The sequence below is a fragment of the Anomaloglossus baeobatrachus genome, chromosome 9 (genome assembly GCF_048569485.1).
Source record: "Anomaloglossus baeobatrachus isolate aAnoBae1 chromosome 9, aAnoBae1.hap1, whole genome shotgun sequence".
NCBI classification, from domain to species: domain Eukaryota; kingdom Metazoa; phylum Chordata; class Amphibia; order Anura; family Aromobatidae; genus Anomaloglossus; species Anomaloglossus baeobatrachus.
Window position 1 is genome coordinate 211,087,646 of NC_134361.1, and position 24,277 is coordinate 211,111,922.

Below are 24,277 nucleotides of genomic sequence, written 5' to 3' on the forward strand. Positions count from 1 at the left end.
ACCCCCCTCCTGTTATCTCCTGTACACAGTTCTGCAGGGTGAGCCCCCCTCCTGTTATCTCCTGTACACAGTTCTGCAGGGTGACCCCCCTCCTGTTATCTCCTGTACACAGTTCTGCAGGGTGAGCCCCCTCCTGTTATCTCCTGTACACAGTTCTGCAGGGTGAGCCCCCTCCTGTTATCCCCTGTACACAGTTCTGCAGGGTGAGCCCCCTCCTGTTATCCCCTGTACACAGTTCTGCAGGGTGAGCCCCTCCTGTTATCTCCTGTACACAGTTCTGCAGGGTGAGCCCCCTCCTGTTATCCCCTGTACACAGTTCTGCAGGGTGAGCCCCTCCTGTTATCCCCTGTACACAGTTCTGCAGGGTGACCCCCCTCCTGTTATCTCCTGTACACAGTTCTGCAGGGTGAGCCCCTCCTGTTATCCCCTGTACACAGTTCTGCAGGGTGAGCCCCCTCCTGTTATCTCCTGTACACAGTTCTGCAGGGTGAGCCCCCTCCTGTTATCCCCTGTACACAGTTCTGCAGGGTGAGCCCCCTCCTGTTATCTCCTGTACACAGTTCTGCAGGGTGAGCCCCCCTCCTGTTATCACCTGTACACAGTTTTGCAGGGGAGGGTTTCCGTCCTCGGCTTTTCTTACCGCCTCTATTTCCTGTGCGTCGCTTTATTGCTTCCTCTCTGCTTTTAGCTTTCTGGTGTTTTCTCACATTTCTTTGCTCTTTCTGTATCTGGTGCTGTTCATCCTGAGTCTCCTTCTTCATATAAACATATACATATATACACACACACACACACACCATATGACAAAAGTGAGTACACCCCTAAGTGACAATGGCCATATCGTGCCCTTGGTGTGAATATTTAGTGTGGTCGCCATTATTTTCCAGCACAGCCCTCCCTCTCTTGGGTCGGGAGGTCACTAGATCTTCACAGGAGCCACTGGATCCTTTTCATCCTCCATGACGTCATCCCGGAGCTGGTGGATGTTACAGACCTTGCGCTCCTCCACCTTCTGTATGAGGAGCCCCCACAGATGCTCAATAGGGTTTAGGTCTGGAGACGTTCGGCCGATCCAGCTCCTTTACCCTCAGTCTCTGTAGCGAGGCAGTGGGGGTCTTGGAGGTGTTTGGGGTCGTTATGTTGGAATATGAAGGGAGGGGATTCTGCTCTGCTTCAGTATCACAGGACATGTTAGCATTCATGGTTCCCTCAACAATCTATAGCTCACGCAGCCGGCAGCACTCATGCAGCCCCAAACCATGACCCTCCACCACCATGCCTGACTGTAGGCAGGAAACATTTGTCTTTGTCCTCACCTGGAGCCGCCGCACGCTGACAGCATCTGACCCAAATAAGTTTATCTTGGTCTCATCAGACACAGAACAGTTCCAGTAACCCATGTCCTTTATATGCTTGTCTTTAGCAAACTGTTTGCGGCTTTCTTGTGCATCATCATTAGAAGAAGCTTCCTTCTGGGACCACAGCCATGCAGAGGAATGTGATGCAGTGTGCGGCATATGAGCACTGACAATCGGACCCCCCACCCCTGTAACCTCTGCAGTGTGCGGTGTATGGTCTGAGGACTGACAGGAGGACCCTCCACCCCTGTAACCTCTGCAGTGTGTGGTGTATGGTCTGAGCACTGACAGGAGGACCCTCCACCCCTGTAACCTCTGCAGTGTGTGGTGTATGGTCTGAGCACTGACAGGAGGACCCCCCACCCCTGTAACCTCTGCAGTGTGTGGTGTATGGTCTGAGCACTGACAGGAGGACCCTCCACCCCTGTAACCACTGCAGTGTGTGGGGTGTGGTCTGAGGACTGACAGGTGGACCCCCCACCCCTGTAACCTCTGCAGTGTGGGGTGTATGATGTGAGCACTGACAGGCGGACCCCCCACCCCTGTAACCTCTGCAGTAATGCTGGCCACATCCATACATCTATTCTGATGACGACCTCTGGATATGGCGCTCGTGCACTCAGCTGCTGTGTTCAGTCATGGCGCGGCTGTTCTGAGTGGATCCTGTCTGGTTATACCTCTGTATGGTGTTGGCCGCTTTGCTGCAGCTCAGGGTCAGGGTGGTGACAATCTTCTTATATCCTAGGCCATCTTTATCTAGAGCAATGATTGTTTTTTTCAGATCCATAGCCATAGTGAGCCTCCAGTGACCAGTATGAGAGAATGTGAGAGCGATAAGGCTACTTTCACACATCCGGATTTTTGCTCTGCGGCACAATACGCGTTATGCAGAAAAACCGCTAGCGGCTTTTGTAACGCCGGTTGCGTTTTTTTTTGCATAGACTTACATTAGTGCCGTATTGTGCCGCAGGGGCTTGCGTTCGGTCCGGTTTTTGCCGCATGCGGCAGATTTAGCCAATGCCGCGGCCAGATCGAACATTCCCTGCAACGTTTTTTGCTCCGGCAAAAAACACCGCATTGCGCCGCATCCGGCCGCTGCGGCGCATTTTTCAATGCATACCTATGGAGGCCGGATGCGGTGCGATGCGGAAAAAACCGCATCCGCTCGCCGCATGCGGTTTTTTCCACTGCGCATGCTCAGTAGCATGCCGCAACCGGAAAAAAACGGACGGGCCGGATGTAAAAACTTATGCAAAGGATGCGGTGTTTTCGCCGCATCCGTTGCATAGTTTTCACAGCCGGATTGAGCCGCAGTGCTCAAACCGGATGTGTGAAAGTAGCCTAACACCGAATGTAACACATCGGCTCCTTCAGTCACACCGGAGACCTTGACATTGTAACAAACCCTCACCTGTGAATAATAAGTATTAGGTCGGAGCAGATTTTTTTTTTTTTAGTTACAATAAATGATTCTATTCACTGACAGCAAGCCGATGGCTTATAAGTTATGAAGTAACAAACTCTTACTCCTCCCTCGTCTTGTTTTCTGCAGGAGAAATGCAACCAGAAGAGTCAGGTTTTTGGCGCTCTGCCCCTTTAAACAGACATGATCCACCATTGTCCGCTCGTTCACCCCTGTGTGCTCCTTGTTTCCTGTATTTTGCCAAATCATAAATATAAATTCATTGTGCTGGGTGGATCCAAACCTCTGTGCCCAAGAATGTTGGGAGTGATGGTCCGGCCTCGGTGGGGAGGTCGCCCTGTCAATGCTCGGTAAATACGGACAATCGCTGAGCTAATATTTACCTTCCTCTGCTCCTAGAATAGTGGTGTCAGTGAGGATGGGGGCGAGGGCGCTGGAGAGGATGGGGGCGAGGGCGCTGGAGAGGATGGGGGCGCGAGAGCGCTGGAGTGGATGGGGGCGCGAGAGCGCTGGAGTGGATGAGGGCGCTGGAGAGGTTGGGGGCGAGGGCGCTGGAGAGGTTGGGGGCGAGGGCGCTGGAGAGGTTGGGGGCGAGGGCGCTGGAGAGGTTGGGGGCGAGGGCGCTGGAGAGGATGGGGGCGAGGGCGCTGGAGAGGATGGGGGCGAGGGCGCTGGAGGGGATGGGGGGGAGGGCGCTGGAGAGGATGGGGGGGAGGGCGCTGGAGAGGATGGGGGGGAGGGCGCTGGAGAGGATGGGGGGAGGGCGCTGGAGAGGATGGGGGGCGAGGGCGCTGGAGAGGATGGGGGGCGAGGGCGCTGGAGAGGATGGGGGCGAGGGCGCTGGAGAGGATGGGGGCGAGGGCGCTGGAGAGGATAGGGGCGCGAGAGCGCTGGAGAGGATGGGGGCGAGGCCGCTGGAGAGGATGGGGGCGAGGGCGCTGGAAAGGATGGGTGAAGATGTAAGCGAGGGTTCTGGTGAGGATTAGGGCGCTGATGAGGATGGGGCGAGGGTGCTGTTGAAGATGAGGGCGCTGTAGAGTTTGAGAGGGTGCTGGCGAGGGATGAGGGTGCTGGCGGGGAATAAGGCATCTGGCGGGGTATGAGGGTGCTGGTGGAGACGGGGGTGATAGGATCGATGGGTGTGGTGAGGATGGGGCGCTGGTGAGGATGGGGCACTGGTGAGGACAGGGGTGATGGTGCCTGTTAGGAGGGGGATGATGGGGGTGCTGGCGCTCCTGACGTTATATTAGGGAGTTTTACTTAGTAATTTTGCTTGCTGCACAGTGGAGTTCCCCTTTAAATGCCCCTGCATGTCGCCGGCTGCCTGTGACCCCTCCCACACCCCGGCCATAGGAAGCTCTGCAGGAAGTCGCAGCGGTTGCGCTTTGGGTTTTAGCAGCGGCTGCAGGAAATAGATGATGAGGCCGAGAGCTGCAGATGACGCATTTATCTATTTTATCCGCTCCTGAGATTTCAGGATCTCACTCCACTTCTACTAATGAGCGATGTGTCTGCTCTGACTGTGCTCCATGCACCAGGAGGCGCTGGATGAGCACATCCATTGGGCACCAGGAGGCACTGGATGAGCACATCCATGGGGCACCAGGAGGCCCTGGATGAGCACATCCATGGAACACCAGGAGGCCCTGGATGAGCACATCCATGGGGCACCAGGTGGCACTGGATGAGCACTCCCATGGGGCACCAGGAGGCCCTGGATGAGCACATCCATGGGGCACCAGGAGGCGCTGGATGAGCACATCCATGGGGCACCAGGAGGTCCTGGATGAGCACTCCCATGGGGCACTAGGAGGCCCTGGATGAGCGACTCCCATGGGGCACCAGGAGGCCCTGGATGAGCACTCCCATGGGGCACCAGGAGGCCCTGGATGAGCACTTCCATGGGGCACCAGGAGGCCCTGGATGAGCACTTCCATGGGGCACCAGGAGGCCCTGGATGAGCACTTCCATGGGGCACCAGGAGGCCTTGGATGAGCACTTCCATGGGGCACCAGGAGGCCCTGGATGAGCACTTCCATGGAGCACCAGGAGGCCCTGGATGAGTACTCCCATGGGGCACCAGGAGGCCCTGGATGAGTACTCCCATGGGGCACCAGGAGGCCCTGGATGAGTACTCCCATGGGGCACCAGGAGGCCCTGGATGAGTACTCCCATGGGGCACCAGGAGGCGCTGGATGAGCACTTCCATGGGGCACCAGGAGGCGCTGGATGAGTACTCCCATGGGGCACCAGGAGGCCCTGGATGAGCACTCCCATCGGGCCCAGTTAGGTAGTGAGTTTTCCGGAGTCAGTGCTATTTCTGGGCCTCGGTGATTAGATCCGCCGCCGCCGCCATTGGTTCTGCCTGTTATCTGCACAGTGTCCCGGAAAGTGATGACGGTTCCAGGGTCCGGGGGTCTTAAGTTTTCCTCTGTAACACGAGATCCCCGGACCCCGGATCCGAAATAGAAAAAGGGGAGGAGGCGGCGCAGCGCTCAGTAATTATAGACCCTGACTCACAGCCAAGAGCAGCAGCAACAGGTTCCCCGAAACACTCACTGCCCCCAACTCCAGCAATGATGGGGGTTATCATCCCTTAAAGGGGCAGCCATGCTGTAGTGCCTCATATGTGTAGGAGCTATTGTCCCCTGTTATCAGACGTTCAAGGCCTCAAAAAGACCAACTGCCATACAAGTGCATAAAATCTATTACTCCCTGTTATCAGCCATTACTGGGGGAGGAGACTGTAGGACAGGTGAGTACAATCTATTACTCCCTGTTATCAGCCATTACTGGGGGAGGAGACTGTAGGACTGGTGAGTACAATCTATTACTCCCTGTTATCAGCCATTACTGGGGGAGGAGACTATAGGACAGGGGAGTACAATCTATTACTCCCTGTTATCAGCCATTTCAGACTGTGCCCCTCTTGTCCTGGTGGGGGTCTGTTGTCGGTGGACCCCCGGGCTGTGTGTGCTCAGCAGCTGACGTATTTCACCCCTGTGATTTTGGTAAGAACACCATTGTTCTTACTGTCACATTACTGGCAGTTGGAAAAGATTTATTGTTGCGTCTGTCCGGTGGTCTCCGAGCGCTGCACACCCCGCACATCAATACCTGCCGTCCCACAGAGATGGTACAGCAATTCATTTTGCGGTGCTGTGCGGGGGTTCGGTGCGGTGCTGTTCTTGGGATGGTGTGGTGCTGTACGGGGGCAGCGCTCTTCTCCGCTTGCGGACAGTAAATTACAGGCTTTCCTCTGCGTCCTCCTTTGTCATTGTGGTCAGGGACAAGTGAGTAAATTATAGGACTGTGCTCACCACAGGAGCATTCACTGCAGACCGCACAGACAGTGCTACTGGATCCCGGAGCCCTGCGCTCTACCCCGGTAATGGCTGATAACAGGGAGTGATAGATTGTATTCACCTGTCCTACAGTCTCCTCCCCCAGTAATGGCTGATAACAGGGAGTAATAGATTGTACTCTCCTGTCCTACAGTCTCCTCCCCAATAATGGCTGATAACAGGGAGTAATAAATTGTAGTCACCTGTCCATCAGTTCCCTTAGAAACAGAGTCAGTAATGTAATGTATGTACACAGTGACTGCACCAGTAGAATAGTGAGTGCAGCTCTGGAGTATAATACAGGAGGTAACACAGGATCAGTAATATAATGTATGTACACAGTGACTGCACCAGCAGAATAGTGAGTGCAGCTCTGGAGTATAATACAGGAGGTAACTCAGGATCAGTAATGTAATGTCTGTACACAGTGACTGCACCAGCAGAATAGTGAGTGCAGCTCTGGAGTATAATACAGGAGGTAACTCCGGATCAGTGATGTAATGTCTGTACACAGTGACTGCACCAGCAGAATAGTGAGTGCAGCTCTGGGGTATAATACAGGAGGTAACTCAGGATCAGTAATGTAATGTATGTATACAGTGACTGCACCAGCAGAATAGTGAGTGCAGCTCTGGAGTATAATACAGGGGGTAACACAGGATCAGTAATGTAATGTATGTACACAGTGACTGCACCAGCAGAATAGTGAGTGCAGCTCTGGGGTATAATACAGGAGGTAACTCAGGATCAGTAATGTAATGTATGTGCATTGTGACTGCACCAGCAGAATAGTGAGTGCAGCTCTGGAGTATAATACAGGAGGTAACTCAGGATCAGTAATGTAATGTATGTACACAGTGACTGCACCAGCAGAATAGTGAGTGCAGCTCTGGGGTATAATACAGGAGGTAACTCAGGATCAGTAATGTAATGTATGTGCATTGTGACTGCACCAGCAGAATAGTGAGTGCAGCTCTGGAGTATAATACAGGGGGTAACACAGGATCAGTAATGTAATGTATGTACACAGTGACTGCACCAGCAGAATAGTGAGTGCAGCTCTGGGGTATAATACAGGAGGTAGCGCAGGATCAGTAATGTAATGTATGTACACAGTGACTGCAGCAGCAGAATAGTGAGTGCAGCTCTGGGGTATAATACAGGAGGTAACTCAGGATCAGTAATGTAATGTATGTGCATTGTGACTGCACCAGCAGAATAGTGAGTGCAGCTCTGGAGTATAATACAGGGGGTAACACAGGATTAGTAATGTAATGTATGTACACAGTGACTGCACCAGCAGAATAGTGAGTGAAGCTCTGGGGTATAATACAGGAGGTAACTCAGGATCAGTAATGTAATGTATGTGCATTGTGACTGCACCAGCAGAATAGTGAGTGCAGCTCTGGAGTATAATACAGGAGGTAACTCAGGATCAGTAATGTATGTACACAGTGACTGCTCCAGCAGAATAGTGAGTGCAGCTCTGGAGTGTAATACAGGAGGTAACTCAGGATCAGTAATGTAATGTATGTACACAGTGACTACACCAGCAGAATAGTGAGTGCAGCTCTGGAGTATAATACAGGAGGTAACTCAGGATCAGTAATGTAATGTATGTACACAGTGACTGCACCAGCAGAATAGTGAGTGCAGCTCTGAAGTATAATACAGGAGGTAACTCAGAATCAGTAATGTATTTACGCAGTGACTGCTCCAGCAGAATAGTGAGTGCAGCTCTGGAGTGTAATGCAGGATGTGAGCTGTGGCCTCTCTTCTTCCTGGTCACCTTTGCCTCTTTGTGTTGCAGAATTTCCATGAGGGTCGGAAGGCGCAGCAGCACATGGAGACCTGCTGGAAGCAGCTGGAGTCGGTGAGTTGGGGAAGTTCAGGTCGGAGGTCATCACGCCGGTCACATGACTATACCACATATAGAGAAGAGGGCAGAGGATGAGGAAGGTCTCGGCTGATGTAATGATCTGAACAGAAAAGCTGCAGACGTTTCTCTGTTTGTGTTGGATACAATGTGTCAGTGCAGAATAGATGCAATTGTAACAAACCCTCCGCTGTGTGCAGTGATAGAATCCTCTGTGAACACGAGACTGATACATTGTAACAAAGGATGGGGGTGATTTGTGCTGTGTCTGGCAGAGGATGGCAGTGACGTGCGGCTGCTCCCGATTCTCACATTTCAGGATGGGCCACATATTTGTCTACTCGGTCACTGAGCTCAGTCCTGTCAGCGGGTGACCTGCACAGTGATTGACTGCAGCGGTCTGCTCTGCGGCCTCCCCGTTTGCTGCTCTGCAGCCTCTCTGCTCTGCGGCCTCCCCGCTTTCTGCTCTGCGGCCTCCCCGCTCTCTGCTCTGCGGCCTCCCCGCTCTCTGCTCTGCGGCCTCCCCGCACTCTGCTCTGCGGCCTCCCCGCACTCTGCTCTGCAGCCTCTCTGCTCTGCGGCCTCCCCGCTCTCTGCTCTGCGGCCTCCCCGCTCTCTGCTCTGCGGCCTCCCCGCTCTCTGCTCTGCGGCCTCCCCGCTCTCTGCTCTGTGGCCTCCCCGCTCTCTGCTCTGCGGCCTCCCCGCTCTCTGCTCTGCGGCCTCCCCGCACTCTGCTCTGCGGCCTCCCCGCACTCTGCTCTGCGGCCTCCCCGCTCTCTGCTCTGCGGCCTCCCCGCTCTCTGCTCTGCGGCCTCCCCGCTCTCTGCTCTGCGGCCTCCCCGCTCTCTGCTCTGCGGCCTCCCCGCTCTCTGCTCTGCGGCCTCCCCGCTCTCTGCTCTGCGGCCTCCCCGCTCTCTGCTCTGCGGCCTCCCCGCTCTCTGCTCTGCGGCCTCCCCGCTCTCTGCTCTGCGGCCTCCCCGCTCTCTGCTCTGCGGCCTCCCCGCTCTCTGCTCTGCGGCCTCCCCGCTCTCTGCTCTGCGGCCTCCCCGCTCTCTGCTCTGCGGCCTCCCCGCTCTCTGCTCTGCGGCCTCCCCGCTCTCTGCTCTGCGGCCTCCCCGCTCTCTGCTCTGCGGCCTCCCCGCTCTCTGCTCTGCGGCCTCCCCGCTCTCTGCTCTGCGGCCTCCCCGCTCTCTGCGGCCTCCCCGCTCTCTGCTCTGCGGCCTCCCCGCTCTCTGCTCTGCGGCCTCCCCGCTCTCTGCTCTGCGGCCTCCCCGCTCTCTGCTCTGCGGCCTCCCTGCTCTCTGCTCTGCGGCCTCCCCGCTCTCTGCTCTGCGGCCTCCCCGCTCTCTGCTCTGCGGCCTCCCCGCTCTCTGCTCTGCGGCCTCCCCGCTCTCTGCTCTGCGGCCTCACCGCTCTCTGCTCTGCGGCCTCACCGCTCTCTGCTCTGCGGCCTCACCGCTCTCTGCTCTGCGGCCTCCCCGCTCCCTGCTCTGCGGCCTCCCCGCTCCCTGCTCTGCGGCCTCCCCGCTCCCCGCTCTGCGGCCTCCCCGCTCCCCGCTCTGCGGCCTCCCCGCTCTCTGCTCTGCGGCCTCCCCGCTCTCTGCTCCGCTGCATTCTGGGAGATGTAGTGTTTTGTGTATTGCCTGCAGGGCGTCCTTAGTACAGACACTGGACCAGCAGGGGGCGCTGGCATGTGGCGTCAGCGCAGGGTGGCGGACTACAATGCCCATCATGTCCTGTGATATTGCTCATTTTGGGGAAATATAGGTAGAAATTTGTCACGAGCATGGAGGAGACCTCATGACACACTGCAGCGAACCCTCCGCTGAGAGCAGTAATATAGCGACCGGGACCCCTGAACGTCCTCATCTGACCGCATGTTGCCATGACGACTACACTTCCTCTAATGAGCCATTTCCTGCAGTGACTAATAATCCCCTCCACCACCTTGTATCCGTGTTATATCTATGTGTATCCAATAATGAGCGTCCCCTCCCCCACTGACGGCTGCAGAAGAGATGAGGGAAGTGTTGCTTGGAGTAGTAGTTCTCCCGGCCTCAGCGTCTGTCCTGACCTCGGCAGCCAGATAGGAAGTGATTGATAAGCTCCGCCCCTGAGCTGTAAGAGGAGTCCCCCGCCCCAGAGGAGTCCCCCCGCCCCAGAGGAGTCCCCCCGCCCCAGAGGAGTCCCCCCGCCCCAGAGGAGTCCCCCCGCCCCAGAGGAGTCCCCCCGCCCCAGAGGAGTCCCCCCGCCCCGGTCACAGTCTGATCTCGCCACAGGGGGCGCTGTGGGGTGCAGGGTTCTCGGCTGTTGATGCTTTTGATTCTTACATTTGATTTTTTGTCTTTCTCAGAGTAAAAGAAGGTTTGAGCGAGACTGTAAGGAGGCGGAGCGGGCGCAGCAGTACTTCGAGAGGATGGACGCCGACATCAACGTCACCAAAGCCGATGTCGAGAAAGTGAGCAGGGCAGCCGGCGGGAGGAGGGCCAGCTGCATGGAAGTGTATGGGTCCCTTGCTTAATAATAGCTGGATGTGTGTTGAGAGCGCAAGTAACGTGTATATCTATAGATGACGCGGGATGGGCTGCCAATTGCAGGTGTGGCACGGGTTGCCGGTAGGAGGCGTGGTACAGGTGGCCGGTACGAGCGTTGTGCCGCCGGCAGGGTGACCGCGTTGTACGAGCATTGTGCCGCCGGCAGGGTTGACCACATTGTACAAGCGTTGTGCCGCCGGCAGGGTAATCGCATTGTAGGAGTGTTGTGCCGCCGGCAGGGTGACCGCATTGTACGAGCGTTGTGCCGCCGGCAGGGTTGACCGCATTGCACGAGCGTTGTGCCGCCGGCAGGGTGACCGCATTGCACGAGCGTTGTGCCGCCGGCAGGGTGACCGCATTTCACGAGCGTTGTGCCGCCGGCAGGGTGACCGCATTGTAGGAGCGTTGTGCCACCGTCAGGGTGACCGCATTGTACGAGCGTTGTGCTGACGGGGAGATTTGGCCGCTGCCATGTGTCGCAGTTGCGGCGTGTGTGGCCCATTATCTCACAGATCTGGTTGTACCCAGCAGCCTCCCGTTATTGTTATCTGGTGTCTGTGAGAAGTTTTCCTGGGGGGTTATGATAATGATGGCGCAGGCGGTGGTGCCCATGAATAGCGGCCGGTCCTGCGGGGGGCGCAGCATGTGACCCTGTCATTACATAACCCCTTCATTCAGCAGACCGGCCTGATGAAGCACTCATGTGAGCCTCCATTGTTCCCTGCGCCGCTGGATAATCACACGGATTGTGCGCGGCCCCCGTGACTGCGCGGTCACTGTCACCCCCGCACTGCTCCAGAGGTATCTCCAGACTGGCACACTGTCACAAACCATCAGCACTGGAGGCCGCTGCTGGTGGGTGCAGTCCAGACTGGATACACTGTACCAGACCCTCCGCTGTGAAAAGTAGCAGAATTCTCCACCTCTGTATATAAACATGGATGTTTCCAGTCACTGACAGTAACAGAGGTATTAATGGCGGGAAAACGACACACAAACTGCCGCTGAATGATAAGCAGTGCTGATGTCACAGCTGAGCGTCTCGTTACAATGTATCAGGGCAGAGAATGGTCTCCACTGTCTTCATTCACTCCCAGCAAGCAGAGCGGCCCCATCCTCACGCTGCAGGAAAGACCTGAGGTGAGAGGCGAGGATGATGTGTCAGCGATGGCCGCGTCTTCCTGGAGCGCATGATGGGGGTTGTGACCACATCCGGGGTCCGAGCCGAACCCTCCACTCTATGTACAGCAGCAGTGGGCACGTGTCGGGAGGTAACGACCTGCGGTCCTATAGCGCCCCCCTATACCGCAGCGCAGAAGCATAAAACCCCATGCTAACCCCAGGAGCTTACACTCTACAGGCAGGAGAAGAGACGCTTGTGACAAAGCACACGGCTGTGCAGGGAGCAGCACCCCCTGATGGCGGACTCGGGAGGTGCATATCACTACTTCTGCTCGCTTAGCACCCCCTGCAGGATCGCAGCTTCCCCCCCTTGCAGGATCGCAGCCGCCCCCCCTTGCAGGATCGCAGCCGCCCCCCCCTTGCAGGATCGCAGCCGCCCCCCCTTGCAGGATCACAGCTTCCCCCCCTTGCAGGATCGCAGCTTCCCCCCCTTGCAGGATCGCAGCTTCCCCCCCCTTGCAGGATCACAGCTTCCCCCCCTTGCAGGATCGCAGCTTCCCCCCCTTGCAGGATCGCAGCTTCCCCCCCTTGCAGGATCGCAGCTTCCCCCCCTTGCAGGATCGCAGCTTCCCCCCCTTGCAGGATCGCAGCTCCCCCCCCTTGCAGGATCGCAGCTTCCCCCCCCTTGCAGGATCGCAGCTTCCCCCCCCCTTGCAGGATCGCAGCTTCCCCCCCCTTGCAGGATCGCAGCTTCCCCCCCCTTGCAGGATCGCAGCTTCCCCCCCCTTGCAGGATCGCAGCTTCCCCCCCCTTGCAGGATCGCAGCTTCCCCCCCCTTGCAGAATTGCAGCTGCCCCCCCTTGCAGGATCGCAGCCGCCCAGCCTTGCAGGATCGCAGCCGCCCACCCTTGCAGGATCGCAGCCGCCCCCCCTTGCAGGATCGCAGCCGCCGCCCCCCTTGCAGGATCGCAGCCGCCCCCCCTTGCAGGATCGCAGCCTCCCCCCCTTGCAGGATCGCAGCCGCCCCCCCTCTGCAGGATCGCAGCCGCGCCCCCCTTGCAGGATCGCAGCCGCGCCCCCCTTGCAGGATCGCAGCCGCGCCCCCCTTGCAGGATCGCAGCCGCGCCCCCCTTGCAGGATCGCAGCCGCGCCCCCCTTGCAGGATCGCAGCCGCCCCCCGTTGCAGGATCGCAGCCGCCCCCCGTTGCAGGATCGCAGTCGCCCCCCCTTGCAGTATCACAGCCGCCCCCCCTTGCAGTATCGCAGCCACCCCTCCTTGCAGTATCGCAGCCGCCCCCCCTTGCAGGATCGCAGCCCCCCCCCTGCAGGATCCCAGGCGCCCCCGGCAGGATCACAGGCGCCCCCTGCACCTCATCATCTATTTATGGCCGGAGCAGGCGGCCCAGTGACATTTCCCGGTCACCGGCTGCTAATCTTCGCTCTGTGCACCTTCCCTGTTCCTCACAAGCCGCGCATCCGGCCTCTGATTCCATCCATATCAGCTGACCCGCACTGGCAATTAATGCTCCACCATTGTCAATGACTCCGCTTGCTGTGAGTGAATGGAAAAACCCCGAGATCACAAAGTCCAATGTCAGTGCGGCCGATTACGTACAAGCCGAAGCATCCTCTCCGTCCTGGTGGTTTGTTACAATGTGTCAGTCTGGACTTCTTATGGGACCCGGTAAAGTGGATACAAGTATAACAGACCCTCAGCTCTGAGAAGTTTTAGTATCCAAGCAACTAGGGCTTCCGGATGTAAACAGGAGAAAAAGCTGCTATTCAAAGGCAGCAAGCAGAGATCCTGATGCATTTCATTAAAGGGACACTAACCGGTAAATACAGATAGAGCGAAAAGAGTCATAAACAGAATGGTGCGTGTGAGAGAGGAACCGAGCGCTGGAAGATGACTCTCGTCACCCCCATGACTCTCGTCACCCCCATGACTCTCGTCACCCCCATGACTCTCGTCACCCCCATGACTCTCGTCACCCCCGTATTTCTGAACGTGATAGGAGCGGACGGGGAAATCTATAGGACCCTGCGGGTGGGGAGGCGTTCATCTGCGCCCCCTGATGTGCTCCGCAGGGGGGCCATTGTTTTCTGGATATTCACCGGAAGCTGCACTGATGTTTGGTCGCCTGTGACCGACCGCGGCCTCCGCTGTTGCTTGATATATATATATTAGTCCGGGTGGAGCTGCACTTTCGGCGATGCCCTGTCTCCGGTCCCCGGGTGGAGCTGCACTTTAGGTGCTGCCCTGTCCCCGGTCCCGGGTGGAGCTGCACTTTCAGCGATGCCCTGTCCCCGGTCCCGGGTGGAGCTGCACTTTCAGCGATGCCCTGTCCCCCGGTCCCGGGTGGAGCTGCACTTTAGGTGATGCCCTGTCCCCGGTCCCGGGTGGAGCCGCACTTTAGGTGATGCCCTGTCCCCGGTCCCGGGTGGAGCTGCACTTTCAGCGATGCCCTGTCCCCGGTCCCGGGTGGAGCTTCACTTTAGGTGATGCCCTGTCCCCGGTCCCGGGTGGAGCTGCACTTTCGGCGATGCACTGTCTCCGGTCCCGGGTGGAGCTGCACTTTCGGCGATGCGCTGTCTCCGGTCCCGGGTGCAGCTGCACTTTAGGTGATGCCCGGTCCCGGGTGGAGCTGCACTTTCGGCGATGCGCTGTCTCCGGTCCCGGGTGGAGCTGCACTTTAGGTGATGCGCTGTCTCCGGTCCCGGGTGCAGCTGCACTTTAGGTGATGCCCTGTCCCCGGTCCCGGGTAGAGCTGCACTTTCGGCGATGCGCTGTCCCTGGTCCCGGCTGGAGCTGCACTTTAGGTGATGTCCTGTCTCCGGTCTCTGGTGGAGCTGCACTTTTGATGATGCCCTGTCTCCGGTCCCGGGTGGACCTGCACTTTAGGCGATGTCCTGTCTCCGGTCCCCGGGTGGAGCTGCACTTTTGATGATGCCCTGTCTCCGGTCCCGGGTGGAGCTGCACTTTAGGCGATGCACTGTCTCCGGTCCCGGGTGGAGCTGCACTTTAGGCGATGCCCTGTCTCCGGTCCCGGGTGGAGCTGCACTTTAGGTGATGCCCTGTCTCCAGTCCCGGGTGGAGCTGCACTTTAGGTGATGCCCTGTCCCAGGTGGAGCTGCACTTTCGGCGATGCCCTGTCTCCGGTCCCGGGTGGAGCTGCACTTTAGGTGATGTCCTGTCCCCGGTCCCGGGTGGAGCTGCACTTTAGGTGATGCCCTGTCCCGGGTGGAGCTGCACTTTAGGTGATGCCCTGTCTCCGGTCCCGGGTGCAGCTGCACTTTAGGTGATGCCCTGTCCCCGGTCCCGGGTGGAGCTGCACTTTCGGCGATGCGCTGTCTCCAGTCCCGGGTGGAGCTGCACTTTAGGTGATGCGCTGTCTCCGGTCCCGGGTGCAGCTGCACTTTAGGTGATGCCCTGTCCCCGGTCCCGGGTAGAGCTGCACTTTAGGCGATGCCCTGTCTCCGGTCTCTGGTGGAGCTGCACTTTTGATGATGCCCTGTCTCCGGTCCCGGGTGGACCTGCACTTTAGGCGATGTCCTGTCTCCGGTCCCCGGGTGGAGCTGCACTTTTGATGATGCCCTGTCTCCAGTCCCGGGTGGAGCTGCACTTTAGGCGATGCACTGTCCCCGGTCCCGGGTGCAGCTGCACTTTAGGCGATGCCCTGTCTCCGGTCCCGGGTGCAGCTGCACTTTAGGTGATGCCCTGTCCCCGGTCCCGGGTGGAGCTGCACTTTCGGCGATGCGCTGTCTCCAGTCCCGGGTGCAGCTGCACTTTAGGTGATGCCCTGTCCCCGGTCCCGGGTAGAGCTGCACTTTCGGCGATGCGCTGTCCCTGGTCCCGGCTGGAGCTGCACTTTAGGTGATGTCCTGTCTCCGGTCTCTGGTGGAGCTGCACTTTTGATGATGCCCTGTCTCCGGTCCCGGGTGGACCTGCACTTTAGGCGATGTCCTGTCTCCGGTCCCCGGGTGGAGCTGCACTTTTGATGATGCCCTGTCTCCGGTCCCGGGTGGAGCTGCACTTTAGGCGATGCACTGTCTCCGGTCCCGGGTGGAGCTGCACTTTAGGCGATGCCCTGTCTCCGGTCCCGGGTGGAGCTGCACTTTAGGTGATGCCCCTGTCTCCAGTCCCGGGTGGAGCTGCACTTTAGGTGATGCCCTGTCCCAGGTGGAGCTGCACTTTCGGCGATGCCCTGTCTCCGGTCCCGGGTGGAGCTGCACTTTAGGTGATGTCCTGTCCCCGGTCCCGGGTGGAGCTGCACTTTAGGTGATGCCCTGTCCCGGGTGGAGCTGCACTTTAGGTGATGCCCTGTCTCCGTCCCGGTGCAGCTGCACTTTAGGTGATGCCCTGTCCCCGGTCCCGGTGGAGCTGCACTTTCGGCGATGCGCTGTCTCCAGTCCCGGGTGGAGCTGCACTTTAGGTGATGCGCTGTCTCCGGTCCCGGGTGCAGCTGCACTTTAGGTGATGCCCTGTCCCCGGTCCCGGGTAGAGCTGCACTTTCGGCGATGCGCTGTCCCAGGTCCCGGCTGGAGCTGCACTTTAGGTGATGTCCTGTCTCCGGTCTCTGGTGAGCTGCACTTTCGGCGATGCCCCTGTCTCCGGTCCCGGGTGGAGCTGCACTTTCGGCGATGCCCTGTCTCCGGTCATGGGTGGAGCTGCACTTTAGGTGATGCCCTGTCTCCAGTCCCGGGTGGAGCTGCACTTTCGGCGATGCCCTGTCTCTGGTCCCGGGTGGAGCTGCACTTTCGGCGATGCCCTGTCCCCAGTCCCGGGTGGAGCTGCACTTTAGGTGATGCCCTGTCCCCAGTCCCGGGTGGAGCTGCACTTTAGGTGATGCCCTGTCTCCGGTCCCGGGTGGAGCTGCACTTTCGGTGATGCCCTGTCTCCGGTCCCGGGTGGAGCTGCACTTTCGGTGATGCCCTGTCCCCGGTCCCGGGTGGAGCTCCACTTTAGGTGATGCCCTGTCCCCAGTCCCGGGTGGAGCTGCACTTTAGGTGATGCCCTGTCCCCAGTCCCGGGTGGAGCTGCACTTTAGGCGATGCCCTGTCTCCGGTCCCGGGTGGAGCTGCACTTTAGGTGATGCCCTGTCCCCGGTCCCGGGTGCAGCTGCACTTTAGGTGATGCACTGTCTCCGGTGCCGGGTGGAGCTGCACTTTAGATGATGCCCTGTCTCCGGTCCCGGGTGGAGCTGCACTTTAGGTGATGCCCTGTCCCCAGTCCCGGGTGGAGCTGCACTTTAGGCGATGCCCTGTCTCCGGTCCCGGGTGGAGCTGCACTTTAGGTGATGCCCTGTCCCCGGGTGCAGCTGCACTTTAGGTGATGCACTGTCTCCGGTGCCGGGTGGAGCTGCACTTTAGATGATGCCCTGTCTCCGGTCCCGGGTGGAGCTGCACTTTAGGTGATGCCCTGTCCCCAGTCCCGGGTGGAGCTGCACTTTAGGCGATGCCCTGTCCGCAGTCCCGGGTGGAGCTGCACTTTAGGTGATGTCCTGTCCCCGGTCCCGGGTGCAGCTGCACTTTAGATGATGCCCTGTCTCCGGTCCCGGGTGGAGCTGCACTTTAGGTGATGCACTGTCTCCGGTCCCGGGTGGAGCTGCACTTTAGGTGATGCCCTGTCCCCAGTCCCGGGTGGAGCTGCACTTTAGGCGATGCCCTGTGCGCAGTCCCGGGTGGAGCTGCACTTTAGGTGATGTCCTGTCCCCGGTCCCGGGTGCAGCTGCACTTTAGGTGATGCACTGTCTCCGGTGCCGGGTGGAGCTGCACTTTAGATGATGCCCTGTCTCCGGTCCCGGGTGGAGCTGCACTTTAGATGATGCCCTGTCTCCGGTCCCGGGTGGAGCTGCACTTTCGGCGATGCCCGCGGTGTTGTGGCGCATCTCGTCTATATCATGGCCGCGGTGGAAGCGTTAATCCGGGAGGCATCGTCCTCCTGTAATCTCGTCTCATGAGCAGCGCGGCTAAATCTGGGTCTCCTTAATTAAAGCCATGCCGGTAATTAGCGAGCGGATGACTGCGGTAATCTCAGGAGCCCACAAGTGGCGCACGTGACTGCTGGTGACGAGGACCGCGGTCCCAGCGCCCCGAGGTCACCGACACAGCAATTCCCGTCTCTCCTGAAATCCTCTGTGCTGCTGCCTTCAGATTTAGCTTTGTGTCACATCCTCGTCTGCAGGTGCTGACTTTGTGGTCGCCGGCCCTTTAAATCCTGGAGTGTGCCCGGGCAGGAGGCTGGCAGCCGGGTACTGGTTGTGTAATCACATAATGGTTGTTCCCACAGCCTCAGGTTTCGGGGTCCCCGGCGCGGATCCTCCTGCTCTGTCAGCTGCTGGCGGGCTCGCTGGTGAATGGCGGGGTTGGCAGGCGGCGCGGGCACGCTGGGCATTGGTATGCAGATGAGCTGCAGATTCCCACTCTCCATGCCCGTATTGCTTCCTGCCGGCCACAGCGGGGTCTTTTCAGAGCCGGGGGCCGCTGGCACAGGGAAGGGGGCTGCTGAATGCCTTGCACACAGATCAGTGGATGGGCCGCGGCTCGCTGCTCTCTGCCAGGACAAAGCCGGCATCACCCCCCGCACATAATGGGCAGCATTCAGCCACGGCACTGGCGGGCACTGTATATAGAGATCAGCGGTGCCGCTCCAGGCGGCACTGTATATAGAGATCAGCGGTGCCGCTCGTCTCCACACCGGGTGCAGGCAGCACTGTATATAGAGATCAGCGGTGCCGCTCGTCTCCACACCGGGTGCAGGCAGCACTGTATATAGGGATTAGCGGTGCCGCTCGTCTCCACACCGGGTGCAGGCAGCACTGTATATAGAGATCAGCGGTGCCGCTCGTCTCCACACCGGGTGCAGGCAGCACTGTATATAGGGATTAGCGGTGCCGCTCGTCTCACACCGGGGTCCAGGCGGCACTGTATATAGGGATTATCGGTGCCGCTCGTCTCACACCGGGGTCCAGGCGGCACTGTATATAGGGATCAGCGGTGCCGCTCGTCTCCACACCGGGTGCAGGCAGCACTGTATATAGAGATCAGCGGTGCCGCTCGTCTCCACACCGGGTGCAGGCAGCACTGTATATAGAGATCAGCGGTGCCGCTCGTCTCCACACCGGGGTCCAGGCGGCACTGTATATAGAGATCAGCGGTGCCGCTCGTCTCCACACCGGGTGCAGGCAGCACTGTATATAGGGATTAGCGGTGCCGCTCGTCTCCACACCGGGTGCAGGCAGCACTGTATATAGAGATCAGCGGTGCCGCTCGTCTCCACACCGGGTGCAGGCAGCACTGTATATAGGGATTAGCGGTGCCGCTCGTCTCACACCGGGGTCCAGGCGGCACTGTATATAGGGATTATCGGTGCCGCTCGTCTCACACCGGGGTCCAGGCGGCACTGTATATAGGGATCAGCGGTGCCGCTCGTCTCCACACCGGGTGCAGGCAGCACTGTATATAGAGATCAGCGGTGCCGCTCGTCTCCACACCGGGTGCAGGCAGCACTGTATATAGAGATCAGCGGTGCCGCTCGTCTCCACACCGGGGTCCAGGCGGCACTGTATATAGAGATCAGCGGTGCCGCTCCAGGCGGCACTGTATATAGGGATCAGCGGTGCCGCTCGTCTCCACACCGGGTGCAGGCAGCACTGTATATAGAGATCAGCGGTGCCGCTCGTCTCCACACCGGGGTCCAGGCGGCACTGTATATAGAGATCAGCGGTGCCGCTCCAGGCGGCACTGTATATAGAGATCAGCGGTGCCGCTCCAGGCGGCACTGTATATAGGAATCAGCAGTGCCGCACGTCTCCACACCGGGTGCAGGCGGCACTGTATATAGGGATCAGCGGTGCCGCTCGTCTCCACACCGGGGTCCATGCGGCACTGTATATAGAGATCAGCGGTGCCGCTCGTCTCACACCAGGTGCAGGCGTCACTGTATATAGAGATCAGCGGTGCCACTCGTCTCCACACCGGGTGCAGGCAGCACTGTATATAGAGATCAGCGGTGCCGGTTGTCTCCACACCGGGGTCCAGGCGGCACTGTATATAGAGATCAGCGGTGCCGCTCATTTCCACACCGGGTGCAGGCAGCACTGTATATAGGGATTAGCGGTGCCGCTCGTCTCCACACCGGGTGCAGGCGGCACTGTATATAGAGATCAGCGGTGCCACTCGTCTCCACACCAGGTGCAGGCAGCACTGTATATAGGGATTAGCGGTGCCGCTCGTCTCCACACCGGGTGCAGGCGGCACTGTATATAGAGATCAGCGGTGCCACTCGTCTCACACCAGGTGCAGGCGTCACTGTATATAGAGATCAGCGGTGCCACTCGTCTCCACACCGGGTGCAGGCGGCACTGGTATATAGAGATCAGCGGTGCCGCTCGTCTCCACACCGGGTGCAGGCGTCACTGTATATAGAGATCAGCGGTGCCGCTCGTCTCCACACCGGGTGCAGGCAGCACTGTATATAGAGATCAGCGGTGCCGCTCGTCTCCACACCGGGTGCAGGCAGCACTGTATATAGAGATCAGCGGTGCCGCTCGTCTCCACACCGGGTGCAGGCAGCACTGTATATAGAGATCAGCGGTGCCGCTCGTCTCCACACCGGGGTCCAGGCGGCACTGTATATAGAGATCAGCGGTGCCGCTCCAGGCGGCACTTGTATATAGGGATCAGCGGTGCCGCTCGTCTCCACACCGGGTGCAGGCAGCACTGTATATAGAGATCAGCGGTGCCGCTCGTCTCCACACCGGGGTCCAGGCGGCACTGTATATAGAGATCAGCGGTGCCGCTCCAGGCGGCACTGTATATAGAGATCAGCGGTGCCGCTCCAGGCGGCACTGTATATAGGGATCAGCGGTGCCGCTCATTTCCACACCGGGTGCAGGCAGCACTGTATATAGGGATTAGCGGTGCCGCTCGTCTCCACACCGGGTGCAGGCGGCACTGTATATAGAGATCAGCGGTGCCACTCGTCTCCACACCAGGTGCAGGCAGCACTGTATATAGGGATTAGCGGTGCCGCTCGTCTCCACACCGGGTGCAGGCGGCACTGTATATAGAGATCAGCGGTGCCACTCGTCTCACACCAGGTGCAGGCGTCACTGTATATAGAGATCAGCGGTGCCACTCGTCTCCACACCGGGTGCAGGCGGCACTGTATGTAGGGATCAGCGGTGCCACTCGTCTCCACACCGGGTGCAGGCAGCACTGTATATAGAGATCAGCGGTGCCACTCGTCTCCACACCGGGGTCCATGCGGCACTGTATATAGAGATCAGCGGTGCCGCTCGTCTCACACCAGGTGCAGGCGTCACTGTATATAGAGATCAGCGGTGCCACTCGTCTCCACACCGGGTGCAGGCAGCACTGTATATAGAGATCAGCGGTGCCGGTTGTCTCCACACCGGGGTCCAGGCGGCACTGTATATAGAGATCAGCGGTGCCGCTCATTTCCACACCGGGTGCAGGCAGCACTGTATATAGGGATTAGCGGTGCCGCTCGTCTCCACACCGGGTGCAGGCGGCACTGTATATAGAGATCAGCGGTGCCACTCGTCTCCACACCAGGTGCAGGCAGCACTGTATATAGGGATTAGCGGTGCCGCTCGTCTCCACACCGGGTGCAGGCGGCACTGTATATAGAGATCAGCGGTGCCACTCGTCTCACACCAGGTGCAGGCGTCACTGTATATAGAGATCAGCGGTGCCACTCGTCTCCACACCGGGTGCAGGCGGCACTGGTATATAGAGATCAGCGGTGCCGCTCGTCTCCACACCGGGTGCAGGCAGCACTGTATATAGAGATCAGCGGTGCCGCTCGTCTCCACACCGGGTGCAGGCAGCACTGTATATAGAGATCAGCGGTGCCGCTCGTCTCCACACCGGGTGCAGGCAGCACTGTATATAGAGATCAGCGGTGCCGCTCGTCTCCACACCGGGGTCCAGGCGGCACTGTATATAGAGATCAGCGGTGCCGCTCCAGGCGGCACTGTATATAGGGATCAGCGGTGCCGCTCGTCTCCACACCGGGTGCAGGCAGCACTGTATATAGAGATCAGCGGTGCCGCTCGTCTCCACACCGGGGTCCAGGCGGCACTGTATATAGAGATCAGCGGTGCCGCTCCAGGCGGCACTGTATATAGAGATCAGCGGTGCCGCTCCAGGCGGCACTGTATATAGGGATCAGCGGTGCCGCTCGTCTCCACACCGGGGTCCAGGCGGCACTGTATATAGAGATCAGCGGTGCCGCTCGTCTCACACCAGGTGCAGGCGTCACTGTATATAGAGATCAGCGGTGCCACTCGTCTCCACACCGGGTGCAGGCAGCACTGTATATAGAGATCAGCGGTGCCGGTTGTCTCCACACCGGGGTCCAGGCGGCACTGTATATAGAGATCAGCGGTGCCGCTCATTTCCACACCGGGTGCAGGCAGCACTGTATATAGGGATTAGCGGTGCCGCTCGTCTCCACACCGGGTGCAGGCGGCACTGTATATAGAGATCAGCGGTGCCACTCGTCTCCACACCAGGTGCAGGCAGCACTGTATATAGGGATTAGCGGTGCCGCTCGTCTCCACACCGGGTGCAGGCGGCACTGTATATAGAGATCAGCGGTGCCACTCGTCTCACACCAGGTGCAGGCGTCACTGTATATAGAGATCAGCGGTGCCACTCGTCTCCACACCGGGTGCAGGCGGCACTGTATGTAGGGATCAGCGGTGCCACTCGTCTCCACACCGGGTGCAGGCAGCACTGTATATAGAGATCAGCGTGCCACTCGTCTCCACACCGGGTGCAGCAGCACTGTATATAGGGATCAGCGGTGCCGCTCGTCTCCACACCGGGTGTAGGCGGCACTGTATGTAGGGATCAGTGGTGCCGCTCGTCTCCACACCGGGTGTAGGCGGCACTGTATATAGGGATCAGCGGTGCCGCTCGTCTCCACACCGGGTGTAGGCGGCACTGGTATATAGAGATCAGGTGTGCCACTCGTCTCCACACCGGGTGCAGGCAGCACTGTATATAGAGATCAGCGGTGCCGCTCGTCTCCACACCGGGTGTAGGCGGCACTGTATGTAAGGATCAGCGGTGCCGCTCGTCTCCACACCGGGTGTAGGCGGCACTGGTATATAGAGATCAGCGGTGCCGCTCGTCTCCACACCGGGTGTAGGCGGCAACTGTATATAGAGATCAGCGGTGCCGCTCGTCTCCACACCGGGTGCAGGCAGCACTGTATATAGAGATCAGCGGTGCCGCTCGTCTCCACACCGGGTGCAGGCAGCACTGTATGTAGGGATCAGCGGTGCCGCTCGTCTCCACACCGGGTGTAGGCGGCACTGTATATAGAGATCAGCGGTGCCGCTCGTCTCCACACCGGGTGCAGGCGGCACTGTATATAGGGATTAGCGGTGCCGCTCGTCTCCACACCGGGTGCAGGCAGCACTGTATATAGGGATTAGCGGTGCCGCTCGTCTCCACACCGGGTGTAGGCGGCACTGTATATAGGGATTAGCGGTGCCGCTCGTCTCCACACCGGGTGCAGGCAGCACTGTATATAGAGATCAGCGGTGCCGCTCGTCTCCACACCGGGTGCAGGCAGCACTGTATGTAGGGATCAGCGGTGCCGCTCGTCTCCACACCGGTGCAGGCGGCACTGTATATAGAGATCAGCGGTGCCACTCGTCTCCACACCGGGTGCAGGCAGCACTGTATGTAGGGATCAGCGGTGCCGCTCGTCTCCACACCGGGTGCAGGCGGCACTGTATATAGAGATCAGCGGTGCCACTCGTCTCCACACCGGGTGCAGGCGGCACTGTATATAGAGATCAGCGGTGCCACTCGTCTCCACACCGGGTGCAGGCAGCACTGTATATAGAGATCAGCGGTGCCACTCGTCTCCACACCGGGTGCAGGCGTCACTGTATATAGAGATCAGCGGTGCCACTCGTCTCCACACCGGGTGCAGGCAGCACTGTATATAGAGATCAGCGGTGCCACTCGTCTCCACACCAGGTGCAGGCGGCACTGTATATAGAGATCAGCGGTGCCACTCGTCTCCACACCGGGTGCAGGCAGCACTGTATGTAGGGATCAGCGGTGCCGCTCGTCTCCACACCGGGTGCAGGCAGCACTGTATGTAGGGATCAGCGGTGCCGCTCGTCTCCACACCGGGTGCAGGCGGCACTGTATATAGAGATCAGCGGTGCCACTCGTCTCCACACCGGTGCAGGCGGCACTGTATATAGAGATCAGCGGTGCCACTCGTCTCCACACCGGGTGCAGGCGGCACTGTATATAGAGATCAGCGGTGCCACTCGTCTCCACACCGGTGCAGGCAGCACTGTATATAGAGATCAGCGGTGCCACTCGTCTCCACACCGGGTGCAGGCGGCACTGTATATAGAGATCAGCGGTGCCACTCGTCTCCACACCGGGTGCAGGCGGCACTGTATATAAGATCAGCGGTGCTACTCGTCTCCACACCGGGTGCAGGCGTCACTGTATATAGAGATCAGCGGTGCTACTCGTCTCCACACCGGGTGCAGGCGTCACTGTATATAGAGATCAGCGGTGCCACTCGTCTCCACACCAGGTGCAGGCAGCACTGT

At 59.0% G+C, this 24,277-nt stretch overlaps 1 protein-coding gene across 15 annotated transcripts in view; it reads left to right on the forward strand.

Moving 5' to 3' along the window:
* Positions 1-24,277, forward strand: part of FNBP1 (formin binding protein 1) — a 120,890-nt gene that overhangs the window by 52,778 nt on the left and 43,835 nt on the right. For all 15 annotated transcript variants that reach the window (XM_075324377.1, XM_075324362.1, XM_075324363.1 and 12 more), the window contains exons 5-6: positions 7,936-7,998; positions 10,355-10,459. In XM_075324377.1, coding sequence (XP_075180492.1) covers positions 7,936-7,998; positions 10,355-10,459 — 168 coding nt within the window. The remainder of the gene's footprint in view (positions 1-7,935; positions 7,999-10,354; positions 10,460-24,277) is intronic.